The 16,569-nt window shown below is 43.0% G+C and overlaps 1 protein-coding gene across 4 annotated transcripts in view; it reads right to left on the bottom strand.

Annotated features, from left to right (window-relative positions):
- Window positions 1–16,569, bottom strand: part of si:dkey-26i13.8 (kinesin-like protein KIF19) — a 291,207-nt gene that overhangs the window by 43,268 nt on the left and 231,370 nt on the right. For all 4 annotated transcript variants that reach the window (XM_048552702.2, XM_048552699.2, XM_048552698.2 and 1 more), the window contains exon 16: window positions 14,675–14,780. In XM_048552702.2, coding sequence (XP_048408659.1) covers window positions 14,675–14,780 — 106 coding nt within the window. The remainder of the gene's footprint in view (window positions 1–14,674; window positions 14,781–16,569) is intronic.

The raw sequence follows: 16,569 nt of genomic DNA on the forward strand, positions 1-16,569 counted from the left end.
TCTGGGTGGGATGCTGGAAGGGGCGGTGTGGACTTGTTGGGCTGAAGGGCCTGTTTCCACACTGTAGGGAATCTAATTTAATCTAATCTAATCTAACCCTGGTCAATTTTTCTGACCTTAAGGTTACTTACATATGGTTGATGTGCTCTCTGGCTGCAGTGAAATCAATTTAGAGTTGCAGCAGAGATTACAGAGACCTCTCTCTCTGAGGTATTGAGTGTACTTCTGACCTACTGGGGATTTAAAAAAAATGTAATCAAATTTAAAGTTGAAGAGTATAATTGTGCAAAGACAGGTGTCAGGTCAGAAACTTGGAATGAACAGAAAAATATGATTAGAAGATTAATAAAGACAAAAAAATTAGAGTCAGAGAGAAAACAAGCAGAAATATAAAAACAGGTAGTAATAGTTTCAATAACTATTATAAAAAAAAGTGTAAACAGTGCATGATCCTGTAGAAACTGCAGAGATTATCACTTTTTTCTTATTTCTACAATTTTTTTTGTTTGGAACTGAGTTGAAGTTAGGACATAGAACAGTACAGCATCCGAATGGGCCCTTCAGCCCATAATGTTCTGCTGAACATGATGCCAAATTAAACTAAATCCTTCTGGTTGCCCTTGGTTCATATCCCTCCATTCCTTGCATATTCATGTTAAGAACTGAATTTTGAACATCAGCTTGTTTTAAAAAGAAGAGAACAAAGACAGATGACTTCTGTTGAGAACCAGCCTGAAGAACTTAGTTACTGATCTTAATTACTCATCTAAGGACACTGTAGATGAACTGGCACTGAGCTGTTGCTATGCTCAGGGCTGCAGCTGTTTTGGATGTTGAATTGGTGGATCAAGGGAGGACCGGTGCTAACCAGCAAACCACAAAGAATGCTGATTAAAAAGAGGTAAAAGAGTTCAAATTGGGTTTTGACAAGAGGCACTGTGATTTATGGAAACTTAGCAAGGCTGTGCTGTTTTGTTTTCCAATCTGTCTTCATTGAATTGTTGAAAAAAAAATCCAGTCTGTAAGAACTAAATACATTTCTCTACATAGTTGCTGAAACACTTTGTGTTAAACAGGAACTTGAGAACAAAAGCTAGATACATAGTTCTTTATACCTGTGAATAACTCATTGTCCAAGGATTTCATGAAGGCTTGGTATCCATCATTTCAAACTGTTTATTGAACTGGCAAATTAAAATCCTTTTATTTTCTTTTAATTTATCCTTTAACTGTGTCCGTCTGTCTGTGTAAGTGAGGATAATAATCAAATAAGATTGGGCTTTAGATTTTAGCTATTAATTAGGTTACCTTGCTGTTAATCTACACTTTGCTGAAGTTACATTATTAAAAATAAATCAGTAATTCCTGTTTAAGTTATAAACATTGCCTAAGATCTGTCATTTGTAAAGTCCAGCTAAGGATAATTGAACAATTTTTGTTGCCATTGAAGTTTAATTTCACTGTGTTACAAATCGAGTGATAGTGAGATTTTCTTGCTATCCCTGTGCCATAACAAAAGTGACACTGGAGTATTAATGAGGGGAATAGGGAAATGACAACTAATTCAAATAAGTATTTTGCATCAGCCTTTGCTATTGAGAATTATGGGTAATATCCCAGAAGCAGCAACATATCAGGAAGTGGAAAGGAAGGAGGAACTCAGGAAAATCACAATCACCAGAGAAGTGGCACTGAGTAAATTGTTGGAACTGTGGGTTACTAAGTGCCTTCATCCTATGGTCTTAAAGTAATTGGCTAATGCAACAGTTGATGTGTTGGTTTTAATATTCCAAAATTCTATTGATTTAGGGACAGTCTTATTAGATTGGATGGTTAAAAAAAAGTAACTCCATTATTCAGAGAGTAAGATTGAAAGCAGAAAACTTATAGTCAAGCTTAATGTTTGTCAAAGGGAAAATGTCAAAAGCTATTACTGAATATATTATAGCAGGGCACTTGGATAGGTTCAAGGTAATGTGGTAGACTCAACATGGTAAAAACAGAAATTTGCCAGAGAAACTTGGTAGGTTTGACAGCATCTGTGGAGAGACAAACAGAGTTAATGCTTTGAGTCCAGTGATGTCCTTCAGAGTAGGAATCAACATGGTTTTGTAAAAGGAAAATCATGTTTAACCAATCTACTGAAGTTCTTTGTTGATGTAACAAGTGCTTGCACAACGGGGAATCAGTGGACATATTTTACTTAGATTTCCAGAAAGCATTTCATAAAATGCCACAGCACAGGTTATTGCTGAAAATAGAAAATCATGATGTCAGGATAGCATGTTGGAATTGATAGAAGATTGACTCACTAACAGGAAGCAAAGAGTGCAGGCCTGCAATGTCTTCTTCAGGTTGGCAGGGTGTCATTGGATAGTGTGCTCAGGGCTCAGGGCTGGTGACTCAATTCTTCACAATTTCTATAAATGATTTCGATGAAGGATTCGAAGGTATGGTTGTCAAATTTACTGACGATACAAAGAAAGGTAGGAAAGTAAGTTGTGAAGAGAACATTATGATGATGCACAGGGATATAGACAGGTTAAGTGAGTGGACAATGACTTGGCAAATGGAGTAATATGGGAAATTTTGGAATTGCCCCTTTTGGCAAGAAGAATAATAAAAAAGCATATTGTCTAAATGATGAGTTCTTTCAGAACTCTGAGATTCAGGGAGACCAGGGTGTATCTATTATGAATCTCAAATGTTTAGTTAGCAGGTACAACAAATAATCAGGAAAGCTATAGAATGTTATCATCAATTGTGAGGGGAATTGACTACAACAGCAGGCAGGTTCAGTTATATACGGCACTGGTGAGATCACATCAGGAGTAATGTGTACAGTATTGGTCTCCTTATATAAGGGGGCATGTAAATGCATAGAAGAATAGAATCCCTACTGTGTGGAAGCAAGCCATTTCGTCCATTGAGTTCACCCCAACCCCCTGAAGAGCTTCCCATCCAAACCCACCGCTCTACCCTACATTTCCCATGTCTAATCCACTTAATCTGCATATCCCTGGACACTACATCAATCCACCTACCTGTAAATCTTCAGTTTGTGGAAAGAAACCAGAGCACCCAGAGGAAAACCATGCAGACATGGGGAGAATGTGCAAACTCCACATGCACTGTTGCCTGAGGATGGAATCAAACGCAGGTCCCTGGGGCTGTATGGCAACAGTACTAACCTCTATTGGTAACTATTCAATGTTTACTGGGTTAATACCTAGAATGAGTGTGTTGATTTATGAGGAAAGATAGCACGGGGAAGGGCCTGTATCCACGGAAATTACAAGTGTAAGATTTACTTGATTGAAACATATACAACCCTGAGGTGCCTAGGCAGAGTAGATGTGGAGTCCTCTAACGGGAGAATCTGGAGCTAAGGGTCAGTTTAAAAATCAGAGCTGCCCTTTCAGATGAGGTAAATGTTTTTTCTCACAGAGGATTATATGTCTTGGAAACTTCCTGGCAAGGTGGCGGAAACAGAGTCCTTGCATATTTTTAGAGTGTGATACATAGATTCTTCTTAATCAAAGGGGATGAGGGGTTGTCAGGGCTAGGTGAGAATATGGATTTGAAGTTGCAATCAGATTGGCCATTGGATGGTAGAGCAGATTTGAGGGGCTGAATGGCCTACTCATGCTCCTTGTTTGTATGCTTGTAAAAAGTTTCATACTTCTTACCTAGGCCAAAGAAATTAAGTAAGTTGTGATAGATTGCATCAGTTATGTTCCCTTTAAACTTTATTCTTCCCATTACCCTTACACTGTCCTTTCATCTGCCCAGGTCAGGTCAGTTCTCCACTCAGTCCCTGATGCATTATTCTTTCTCCAGCTTGCCCATGCCTATCCACTTCAACTTTTCCCAGCTCCTTCATTTCCTGCCTTCATATATCTAATATCCACTGTCCCTGATTCCTGTCACTCCCTGCACAACCTCCACACCTTCAAGGCTCAATGTTGCATCTCTCTGCTATCGCCACTCATCTCTTTTATTTTATGCGAATGAAACGTGAGGAAAGACAGGAATAAGTAATCAGCAGTTCCTACTATCTCTAAGAATTTTGCAAATGCTTTTAGTTTACACCAAGAAGATTTCCCAGCACAAAAAACTGTTCTGAAGAAAGCCCTTGAGTGGTAGTAAAACATCGTGCGATGTTTTCTGGTCTGCAAATGTCCTCACTGAAAATCAGATTTGTACTGTAGAATGAGTATAGTGATGTGAAATTAGCAATGAGAGTGTGCAATGATGTGAAGAGAGCAAGGAGACAGTGCATTGACTTGAGAAGGGCAAGGAGAGAGTGTAATAATGTGAGAGGGGCAAAGAAAAAGTGTAATAATGTAAGAAGAGCAAGGAGAGAGTGTAATGATGTGAGGTCAAGTGGAGAGCACATGGGTGTAAGGAGAGCAGAGAGAGAGTTCAATGGTGTGAGGAGAACACGGAGAAAGCTTAATGGTGTGAAGAGAGCTCAATAGTGTGAGGAGAAGTCAATGGTGTAAGGAGGGCGCAGAGAGAGCTCAATGATGTGAGAAGCACAAAGAGAGAGCACAATGAGATGAGAAGAGTATGGAGAGAAAATAATGATGTGAAAAGAGCAAGGAGAGAGTGCCATGATGTGAGAAATACATGGAGAGTATAATCCCATCAAAGTGATTGCTTCTTTTTTATTTTATAGCTCAAAAACTCCATCCCAGGCAACATCCTAGTGAATCTCCTCTGCACTTCCTCACATGCAATCACAACCTTCCCATAGTATGGTAACCAGAATGGCTGCAGCAGGACCAACTTCTGTACAGCATGACCTCCCTACTCTCATGATCTATGCCATGACTAAGAAAGGCAAGTGTCCCATATGTTTTCATAATTACCCTATTAACCTATCCAGCCACCATCAGCGATCTATGGACAAGCAGCCCAAGATCCTTCTGTTCCTCTAAGCTTCCTAGTGTCCTGCCATTCATTGAGTACTCCCTTGTCTTGTTACTTCTTCCAAAGTACATCACTTCATATTAATCAAGGTTAAATTCCATCTGCCACTGATCTGTCCCTCTGATCAATCCATTTTATCCCTCCTCCTCACTGTTAACCATCCGGTCAATCTTTGTGTCATTCACATATTTACTTATAATCCCCCTATCTTCTCAGATGCATCATTTATGAATATCAGAGGCAATAAGGGACCCAGCATTGAACCCTGTAGCACAACACCATACATCGGGCTGCAGTTATGCCAACATCCTTCCACCACCACCCTCTGTCTCCAAACACTTGATCAACTCCTCAAAAAATTCCATGAGATTTGTTAGCCATGACTTCCCTCTGACAAAGTCATGCTGACTATCCCTGATCAAACCTTGCCTTTTGAAGTGGAGATCAATTTTCTCCTTTACTATTTTCTCCAATAGTTTCTTTACCATTGATGTTAGACTGACTGGTCTATAGTTCCCTGGCCTATCTCTACCACCCTTCTTGTAAAGTGGAGCCACATGAGTTGTCCTCCAGTCCTCTGGTACCTCCCTAATGGCCAGAGACAACTTGAATATTCGGTTACAGCCCCTGTAATTTCCTCCCTTATCTACAACAATAGCCTGGGATACAGACTTGGAATATGGGTCCACTTTTAAACCTACCATATCCTCAATATTTTCTCACATCTTCGATTAGTCTGCTCAAGAACCTCAGAGTTCATCTTCTCAAATTCCATTCTTAGAGTCTCCTTCTCTTGAGTAAAGACAGAGTGATACACTCATTTAACACTCTACCATTGTCCTTTGGCTTGACACACTGATTTCTCCCTTTGTCCTTAATGGGCCCTACTCTTTCCCTGGTTATTCCCTTCTTCTTGATATACTTGCAGAATATCTTGGGATTCTACCAAATCTTGCCCACCAGCATTTTCCCTTATCCCCTCTTTGCTCTTCTAAATTATTTTGAGATAACCCCCCTTCACTTTCCATAATCCTCAGTGGCCTCTGTTGTTTTGTTGCCTTTGTGCCTGTGTTACATCTTCCTTTTCCGTTTTATCCAGTCCTGAATATTCCGAGATGTCCATGGCTCTCTGGGTTTGTTGCTTCTACATTTCACCTAAAGGCATATTTTAGGCCTGTACTCTCCCCTCTCCATTTTGAACACCTCCCACTGTTCTGCAGTAGATTTTCCCTAAAGTAGCTGTTCCAGTCTACTTTGGCCAGATCTAGCTTTGTTTTTGTTAAGTCTGCTCTATCCCAATCCAAAACACTTTCTAGGAAACCATTTTTCTCCATTTTCCAAAACAAACTTAAAACTTACAGATTTGTTGCTATCACTAAAATGTACACCCCACCCCCGCACCACACTGTCAGCTTGAATGCCTGTCCAGGTTAATTCCCCAAAATTAGGTCTAATACTGCACCATTCCTTGTCAGACCATCTACATGTTGACATAAAAAGTACTCCTGTTTATATTTCAAGAAATCTACCCTCTCTAAACCCATTATACTATTGAATCCATACAATGTGGAAACAGGTCATTTGGCCCAATAAGTCCACACTGACACTCCAAAGAGCATCCCACCCAGACCCATCCTTGTTACTCTACATTTTCCATGGCTAATGCACCTAACCTACACATTCCTGAACACTATGGATAATTTAGCATGGCCAATCCACCTACCTTGCACAACTTTGGACTGTGGGAGGAAACCACAGCACCCAGTGGAAACCCACACAGACATGGGGAGAACAAGCAAGCTCCACACAGACAGTTGCCCAAGGGTAGCATTGAACCTGGGTCCCTGGTGCTGTGAAGCAGCAGTGCTAACCACTGAGCCACTGTGCCACTATTCCAATTAATATTAGGGTAGTTGAAATCCTCTAATGTAATAACCCTGTATTATTTCTACATGTCTTAGTGAATTGTCTACATATCTGCTCTTCAATTGCCCCATTTTTATTTCTAAGTTCTACCCACAAAATGTGATTACCCCTTTTTATTTCCAAGTTCTACCACAAAATCTCATTTGACAATCCTTCCGAGATATCATTCCTCCTTACTGCAGAAATTGACTCACTAACTAATAATGTGACACCACCTCCACTTTTATACCCTTCTCTGAACTGCCTGAAGATCCTAGACCCTGGAATATTGGGTTGTCAGTCTTGTCCCTCCGTCAACCATGTCTCTGTGATGTCAACAACATTACAGTTCTATGTGTCAATCTGCACTGTAACTCATCTGTCTTACCTCGAATACCTTGGCATTAGAGGCCATCCAGCCTTGCCCTACTCCCGAGAGATACCACACGGCTGAATCCACTCTGCCTTGGTACTTTTCTAAATTATGCTGTGTCATTATTGATCTAACTCACTGTGTCCTATGCCCCTGCTGAATGAGTTTAAACTCCACCCATGGCAACAGCAAACCATCCTGCAAAGATATTAGTCCCATTCCAGTTCAGGTACAGACTGTCCCACTGACAGAGGTCACACTTTCTCCAGTAATGCTCCCAGTGATCCAGGAATCCAAAACCCTCCCTCCTGGACAACATATTTCTGCCACTCATTCATCTGCTCTATTTTCCCATTTTTGTACATGCTAACACTTAGCAACAGAAGTAATCCTGAGATTACTACTTTCAAGGTCCTGTTTCTTATCCTGCTGCCTCGTTCCCTGAACTCTTGATGCAAGACTTCATTCCTCGTTCTGCCTAGATAATTGGTACCAATGTATGCCAGAACTTCTGTCTTAACACTTTCTCTTCAGGATGCCCTGTAACTGCTAAATGACGTCCCTGACCCTGGCAACACACTATCCTGGAGTCACATCAGCTGCTAAAATGTCTGTCTGTCCCCCTAGCTAATTAATCCTCATCGCTACCACTCTTGCCTTCTTCTTCCTTCCCTCCTGTGCAGTCAGGCCCTTGTGGTGCTAGCTGCCTGGCTCTGACTGCACTCCCCGTGGTATCAGCACTCTCCTCAGCTTCCGGAACAGAAAATCTTTTTGTGAGTAGGACCCCATGGGACTCCTTCACTACCGGCGTGTTTCTGTTGTTGTTGGACACATGCACCCAACTCTGATCACTGACGTCCTACATGTGCCAGCCTCTAAGAACCCTCATGGCCATCTATGATCCACTTACAAGATGTTTCTGCCCTTCAGCACCGCACCTTGCGCTGCCCCAGTAAATCTCATTGTAACACTGCAGCTAGGACATTGTATGCTCAGGGACATTCACCCAGCTCGTGGACTGGATCAGGCTGCATTTCCAGGATCTTCATTCACTGTCACAGCAATCGCTCACTCTGAGCCTACTCTGATGTTCCCAGCATCCCTGCTTTGTCAAGCTTTTTCGTCCTATGCCCTCCCAGCCAGAGATACCAGGTTCAAATTACTAGATAATAAAATGTGAGGCTGGATGAACACAGCAGGCCAAGCAGCATCTCAGGAGCACAAAAGCTGACGTTTCGGGTCTAGACCCTTCATCAGAGATGCCTCTCTGATGAAGGGTCTAGGCCCGAAACGTCAGCTTTTGTGGCTCTCTGATGAAGGGTCTAGGCCCGAAACGTCAGCTTTTGTGCTCCTGAGATGCTGCTTGGCCTGCTGTGTTCATCCAGCCTCACATTTTATTATCTTGGAATCTCCAGCATCTGCAGTTCCCATTACCTCAGGTTCAAATTACTGCTGTTTTCCCTTGCAATTTAGTGCACGCACAAAGGCAGGATGCTTGCCACAGTCAGGATCCAGCTTGGTAGGTCACGGGCAGCCTGTGATACCAGTCCAAGAATTTGGACATGCTCAGTCAGCAACATGGGGCAGTCAGTCAGGATCCCCTCCACATAAGAGGTGAGGAGCCAAATGTTGGGCAGCCACCACGCACATTTTCAGTCTTTCTACTCTTTTGGGGACTTCTTCCCTCCTGAATAAGAGAGAGGTAGGTATTAGGGGGATGAAAGTGAGTGGTACAGCTGTTGCTGCAGGTGGGGAGGTACCTGAGTGACTGAATAGGCAGCACAGAGGGCATGCAGGGTTAGTGGTGTTGAAGGTCAGGATGGGTGTTGGTGAGTGAGGGATAATGTTGTAGGCAATAGTGAGAGTGGCAGAGCATGGGCCTTGCTGGGAGGTGGGTGCAGTAGTAGAGAGACAGTGAGTGTGAGGTAGCAAAGAGAAGATGGTGGTACTTATGCTGACAGAGTTGAAAGGCTTAATGACCTTCTTCCTACAGTGCTGTGAATTCCTCCAGACAGCTCAGACTGCTCTAACTGGTGGAAATCTCAGACCAGGCTGGCATGTTATGGTGTTGCAGCCTCCACTGCTGGTCCCAGGGGAAAAGGACTTCCACGACTGTGTCCAGCAGGACCTCCAGGTCCCAGTCCACACAGCAGGGCACCAATTTCCTCTCGTCTGCCAGGTATCGGGTAAATGTCAGCAGCCATGCAGGGCAGCAATGGGCTGACAGTATTTCTCTGGTTGCAAGATGGGATTTTAAACAAGGTGACAACACAAGGGATGCTGGTGGATAGCAGGAGTCCTTCCAGAGAACAGGGTGCAACTCAGGCTGAGCCAAAAAAATTCACTGCTCAGTCTGCCTTAAACACATTTAATGTTATTTGTGAAAAACTGTGCTGAGAGAACTGATGAGTGAGTTAAGCATTTGCAATAGCACAAATAGGAAATACAGCCCTTGATAAAGTTTGCAGTTCCTGTGTCTGACACATATCAGATGCTCTGGCTGCAGTGAATAAAACCAGTATGCCCACAAAGGTGCCCATCCTTATTTTCCATATATACATTCAAATGAATGGGTATTTGAAAGGAAAAGCCCTGTTCCAGACATGAGATAATTGACAGCTGGTTTTCATCCATTCACTTTTCCCAGGAGATCCAGTTGGTCAGAAACTGGAAAATCCATTACCTTGTCTCATAAAACAGAAGCAACAATACTACAATCCAAAGCTCCTTGGGAACGCAGCTGGGAATGAGCTCTCCTACTTTTCTGTTATTTCTGTACTATCCAAGATCTTGAAAGGAAGGAGGCTGTACCTAGTTACCTTTGTACCTAACTTGGTGCTGTAAGTGGCCACATACAAACTTTTCACTATAATCATTGAGTATATGTGACAATAAAGGTTAATTCTAACAGGAATTCTAATTCCTGCTGAGAGTGCAGAATGGTCCGAATAAGGCATGTCAGAATATTTTTCAGGCTTTTGCTTAATCCTTGTGGATCCTTGTAATGACTGGCAGACTTTTAAGTATTCAAAAGTGACTTAAAAATCAGGAAATGTGAACAGAAGTGTTTTTACAAACTGAACAAATGATCCAGCTGCCTAGGTCACAAGCCAGGCACCTGTTTGTTGGTGCTGTGTTGGCTGTTATCTGCAAGGGAATTGCAGAGCGATATTATTGACTTTTGAGTCATTAGACAAGGGAGGGGAGAAACAGATCTGATCCAGAACACAATCCAGGCATTTCCGTTCATGAGACAATGTAGGAAAGAATCAAGTCTGACTCTGAAATAGTTTCAGGAAGAAAATTGGAAAGCTCCAGACAATGCTGGTGTCAGAGAAATAGCAGCGCAAGCAGTTTTTACTTAACACAAATGTGTTGAGACGCCTTGATGTCCTCCTCAAGCGCTGCGAAGATGCAGCCAATCAGCAATCTGAAACATAAAACGTTTGGCACCAACAGGCTGACAGCAATCAACAGTCACTTTAGATTCACAACTGCAAAACAATCTTAAAAGGGCCACACAGTGCAACAAGCAGTACGTACACAATAATGAAAATTAATTCAGAAGGAATGTTGCTGCAAGGTGGCCAAGCTAGGGTCCTAATTTGAAACATGGTTTAGTGCACTGGGAATAAAGTGTGAGGCTGGATGAACACAGCAGGCCAAGCAGCATCTCAGGAGCACAAAAGCTGACATTTCGGGCCTAGACCCTTCATCAGAGAGGGGGATGGGGAGAGGGTTCTGCAATAAATAGGGAGAGAGGGGGAGGCGGACTGGAGATGGAGAGAAAAGAAGATAGGTGGAGAGGAGAGTATTAGGTGGGGAGGGGATAGGTCAGTCCAGGGAAGACGGACAGGTCAAGGAGGCGGGATGAGATAGTAGGTAGGAAATGGAGGTGTGGCTTGAGGTGGGAGGAAGGGATGGGTAAGAGGTAGAACAGGTTAGGGAGGCGGAGACAGGCTGGGCTGGTTTGGGGATGCAGTGACGGGAAGGGAGATTTTGAAGCTTGTGAAGTCCACATTGATACCATTGGGCTGCAGGGTTCCCAAGCGGAATATGAGTTGCTGTTCCTGCAACCTTCGGGTGGCATCATTGTGGCACCGCAGGAGGCTCATGGTGGACATGTCGTCTGAGGAATGGGAGGGGGAGATAAAATGGTTCGCGACTGGGAGGTGAATTGTTTATTGCGAACCGAGCGGAGACCGCGTCTCCCGCATTTCCCGCAACACATCCCTCACACCCCACCCCCACCACAACCGCCCCAAGAGGATCACCCTTGTTCTCACATACCACCCCACCAACCTGCGGATACAACGCATCATCCTCCAACACTTCCGCCATCTACAATCTGACTCCACCACCCAAGCCATTTTTCCATCACCACCATTCTCTGTCTTCTGGAGAGACCACTCTCTCCGTGAATCCCTTGTCCACTCCACACTCCCCTCCAACCCACCACACCCGGCACCTTCCCCTGCAACCACAGGAAGTACTACACTTGACCCCACACCTCCTCCCTCACCCCCATCCCAGGCCCCAAGATGACTTTCCATATTAAGCAGATGTTCACCTGCACATTTGCCAATGTGGTATACTGTATCCATTGTACCCATTGTGGCTTCCTCTACATTGGGGAAACCAAGCAGAGGCTTGGGGACCGCTTTGCAGAATACCTCCGCTTGGTTCGCAACAAACAGCTGCACCTCCCAGTCGCGAACCATTTCAACTTCCCCTCCCATTCCTCAGGCGACATGTCCATCATGGGCCTCCTGCAGTGCCACAATGATGCCACCCGAAGGTTGCAGGAACAGCAACTCATATTCTGCTTGGGAACCCTGCAGACCAATGGTATCAATATGGACTTCACAAGATTCAAAATCTCCCCTTCCCCCACTGCATCCCAAAATAGCCCAGCTCGTCCCCTCCCCCCACTGCATTCCAAAACCAGCCTAGCCTGTCTCCGCCTCCCTAACCTGTTCTTCCTCTCACCCATCCCTACCTCCCACCTCAAGCCGCACCTCCATTTCCTACCTACTACCTCATCCCGCCTCCTTGACCTGTCCATCTTCCCTGGACTGACTATCCCCTCCCTACCTCCCCACCTATACTCTCCTCTCCATCTATCTTCTTTTCTCTCCATCTTCGGTCCGCTTCCCCCTCTCTCCCTATTTATTCCAGAACCTTCTCCCCATCCCCCTCTCTGATGAAGGGTCTAGGCCCGAAACGTCAGCTTTTGTACTCCTGAGATGCTGCTTGGCCTGCTGTGTTCATCCAGCTTCACACTTTGTTATCTTGGATTCTCCAGCAGCTGCAGTTCCCATTATCATTAGTTCAATGGGAATAATTGTTTTGGGATTGATTTTGGTGAGTAGATTTTGAACTCAGCGGGTCAGGCAGCATCTGTAGTTAAATAAGGGATAAGACTTGGGTGATCACTCATCAGATTTGAAACATTGTGTGTAGTACGACCCAACCACAGTGAGAATGTCACAAGGACATGGTCAGAACAAGAAGGGAGCTTGTCGGAGTCCGGCCTGAGGTTAAAGTGCACTGAACACTCTGTAGTAAAATAGTTCATTTCTGTAGACTGTATAAATAGTCATAGCAAAGGCAATAAATTTCCAATTGCTTACGCACAAGACACTGCAACTTAGGCCGAAAACATGGGCATTTTAATCCACATTAGACCATCTGGGGCTTCAAGGAACCTACATATGCCAAAAGTGACCTCACCAACATCTTGTACAGCTACAACAAGATGACCCAACTTCTGTACTCAACGCTGTGATTGATGAAAGCAAGCATGCCAAAAGCTTTCTTCACCACCCTGCCTACCTGTGAATACTGTGAACCTGTACCTACAGATCTCTTTAGAGTAATCAATGAAGGAGTGCTGCACTGTCAGATCAGACTTTAAACTCAGCCCCCATTTGTGTAAATGATCCCACAGTGGGAGATGGTAGTGTTATATTGTAGTCCACAGCACAGGCTAGTATTCTGGGATATGAGTTCGCATCTCCATGATAGATAATAAAATATGAATTCCATTAATAAAGCTGGAATATAAATTTAGTCTCATTAATGGTGACCATGAAGATAGCCCTTAAAAATACTTCATTGATTGTAAAGCATTTTGAGTGTCCTGGCATCGTAAAATATTCTGTATGGAAACAGACCCTTCATTCCAACTCGTCCAGCTTGACCAGATGTCCTAAATTAATCTAGTCCTATTTGTCAGAATTTGGCACATATCCCTCTAAACCCATCCTTTTAATCTACCCATCCAGATGTCTTTTAAATGTTGTAGTTGTACCAGCCTCCACTACCTCCTCTGGCAGCTCATTCTATACATGCACCACCCTCTGTGTGAAACAGTTTGCCCTTAGGTCCCTGTTAAATCTTTGCCCTCTTACCTTAAACCGATACCCTCACGTTTTGGACCTTGCTACCCTGGGAAAAACACCTTGGCTATTCACTCTATCTATGCCCAACATGATTTTATAAGCCTCTATAAGATCACCCCTCAGCCTCTAATGCTCCAGGCCATTCAGCCCCTCCCTACAGCTCAAACCCTCCAACCCTGGCAACATTCTAATAAATTTGCTCTGATCCCTTTCAACTTTCACAACATCCTTCCTATTGCAGGGAGACCAGAATTGAATACAATCTTTCAAAAATGGCCTAATCAATCTCCTGTACAGCCGCAACATGACCTCCCAACTGCTATACTCAGTGCACTGATCAATAATGGCAAGCATATGAAATGCTTTATTCACTATCCTGTCTACCTGTGACTCTACTTTTAAGGGACTATGAACTTGCACTGCAAGGGCTCTGTTCAACAACACAACCCAGGACCTTACCATTAAGTGTATAAGTCCTGCCCTGATGTGCCTTTCCATAATGCAAATTTATGCAAAATGCAAACATCTCAAATTTATCAAAATTAAACTTCATCTGCCACTCCTCAGCTGAATGGCCCATCTAATTAAGGTTCCATTGTACATTGAGATAACCTCCTTTGCTCTCCGCTATACCACCAATTTTGGTATCATCTGCAAACTTACTAACTATGCCTCCTCTATTCACATTCAAATAATTTAAGTAAATGACAAAATGTAGTGGACCCAGCACCGATCCTTGTGGCACAATCTGCAAAGCAATCCTCCACCACCCTCTGTCTCCTACCTTCGAGCCAGTTCTGTATCCAAATGGATGTTTATCCCTGTATTCCACATGATCTAACCTTGCTAACCAGACTACCATGCAGAACCTTGTCAAACACCTTCTTTGTTCCTTTAATCTTGTCCAGCATGTTGATTGAGATTGCCCCAGTTAACACCGTGTCTCTCCCTACAAACACTGCTCATTTTTTCCTGGCAGTGACTGTCTTTACTTGAGGCTTCTAATATTGGCAATATTTATCTTTCTGATAGAAGGTGATGATGGTGTTCCACTAACCTGCAACAACAGAGGTCCAGCTAGACGGATGGGAGGTGGGGTTAGAGTTGACAACGGTTTCATGTACCTTGACTGAGCAGTGGCTTTAAATACCTTACTGGTATCACTGTGAATAAACATAGGTTTAAAATTTTAGTTTTTATCATCAAACCTTCATTGCACAAAGTTACATTCAATTTTGCTTTTCTCATGCAGCTGCTTCCCTTCAGCCCAAATTCACTCATATTCTATTACACAGAAGAATTGGAATGAATGAGGGGAAAGAAACCAACCACACAGCACAAACTATCCTCCTTGTACTGCAATGAGGCAAGAATTTTGTTTGTAAACAACACTTGACACTTCAATCTTGAAGCAGACTTTGACAATGAAATGGAACATTCCAAGAAGTCTAGGCCCACAAATATGAAAACTGCATTACTGGCCTATACGGAAGGTTGACATTCTTTAAAATTCACACAACGCTTATCACACAGCTGGGTACACATGACAGTAATAAATCAGATCAAATCAAATCAGATTAATGTGGTGAATTAGACCCTACTGTGCTTTTTTGCCACATTTATTCTTTATTTGTAAAATGTATAAAAGTACATCGCATGACGGTTCAAAGTTGACATTAAGTAAGGTACAAAACCAGATCAGTTTCTTCCAATTCTGTGTGCTACTAACCATATTTACAAATACAGTTTGAGGGAGATTGTGCTGCTATAATTTAGAGAACCAGGCTAAAAATCTGGGTAGATTCTGGAATGGCAAGCTACTATCAGCGATGGTGACCATGAAACTGTAATCAGTTATCATAAAAAGACTCATCTGATTGACTAATACCCTAAACAGTATGGAAACTTCTGTCCCTACACTGTCTGGCCTAAGTGTGACTCCAAACCCATACTTTGGACTGCTATCTGAGCTGGTCTAACAAGCCACTTAATGTAAGAGCAATTAGGGATAGGCAACAAATGATGGTTCTTACTAGCAAAACCAACTTCCCATGAAAGAATAAAGAAAAATTATTACACAGTTTGGGGGACTTTTCACAACTTCCAGTGTCCAGTTGCTTTATGACTTTTGTTCACTGTCTGTTTGAGGGAACTAACTCAAGCTTTGGTGTTCTGTCAGCAATGCTCAGCAGTCAGATACCACAAGCACGTCCCACCAAGATACTGACCATCATTAACGAAGAAAGTTAAGGATAATATCAAATTTAAAGAGAAAACAGTCAAAAATTAGTGGCAAAGATTAATGGTAAATTGGACAAGGATTAACAAGGAAAAAAGTAAACTATGAAGGCAAAATAGCAAATAATATAAAATGGATAAGATCTTTACTAAATGTTTAAATAGGAACCTCAGGGAAGGGGGTGGAGAAATAGAAATGGCAACCAGGAAATGGCAGAGGAGTCATAGAGTCATACAAACGGAAACAGTCCCTTTGTTCCAATCCATCCATGTCGACCAGGTTTCCCAAGCTAAACTAATCCTATTTGCCTGAACTTGGTCCATATCCCTCTAAACCTATCTTATTCATGTACCTGACCAAATTTTTAAAAAATGTTATAACTGTAACTGCATCTATCATTTCCTCTGGCAGCTCATTCCATACACAAACCACCCTCTGTGTCAAATGTTGACCCTCAGGCCCCTTTTAAAACTTTCGCCTATCACCTTAAACCTATGAGTTTTGAAATCCACAACCCTAGGGAAAACTTCATAGAATCATAGAATTCCGTCAGCGTAGTAACAAAGTATTTGGCTCAACAAGTCCACACCAACTCTCCAAAAAGCACGTCACCCAAGCTCACCGTCCCCCCCCTACCCTATCCCTGTCATCCTGGATTTCCCATGGCTAATTCGCCTAATTTATGCATCCCTGGACACTATAGGCCTTGGATC

This window comes from Stegostoma tigrinum, chromosome 23, assembly GCF_030684315.1.
Source record: "Stegostoma tigrinum isolate sSteTig4 chromosome 23, sSteTig4.hap1, whole genome shotgun sequence".
NCBI lineage: Eukaryota > Metazoa > Chordata > Chondrichthyes > Orectolobiformes > Stegostomatidae > Stegostoma > Stegostoma tigrinum.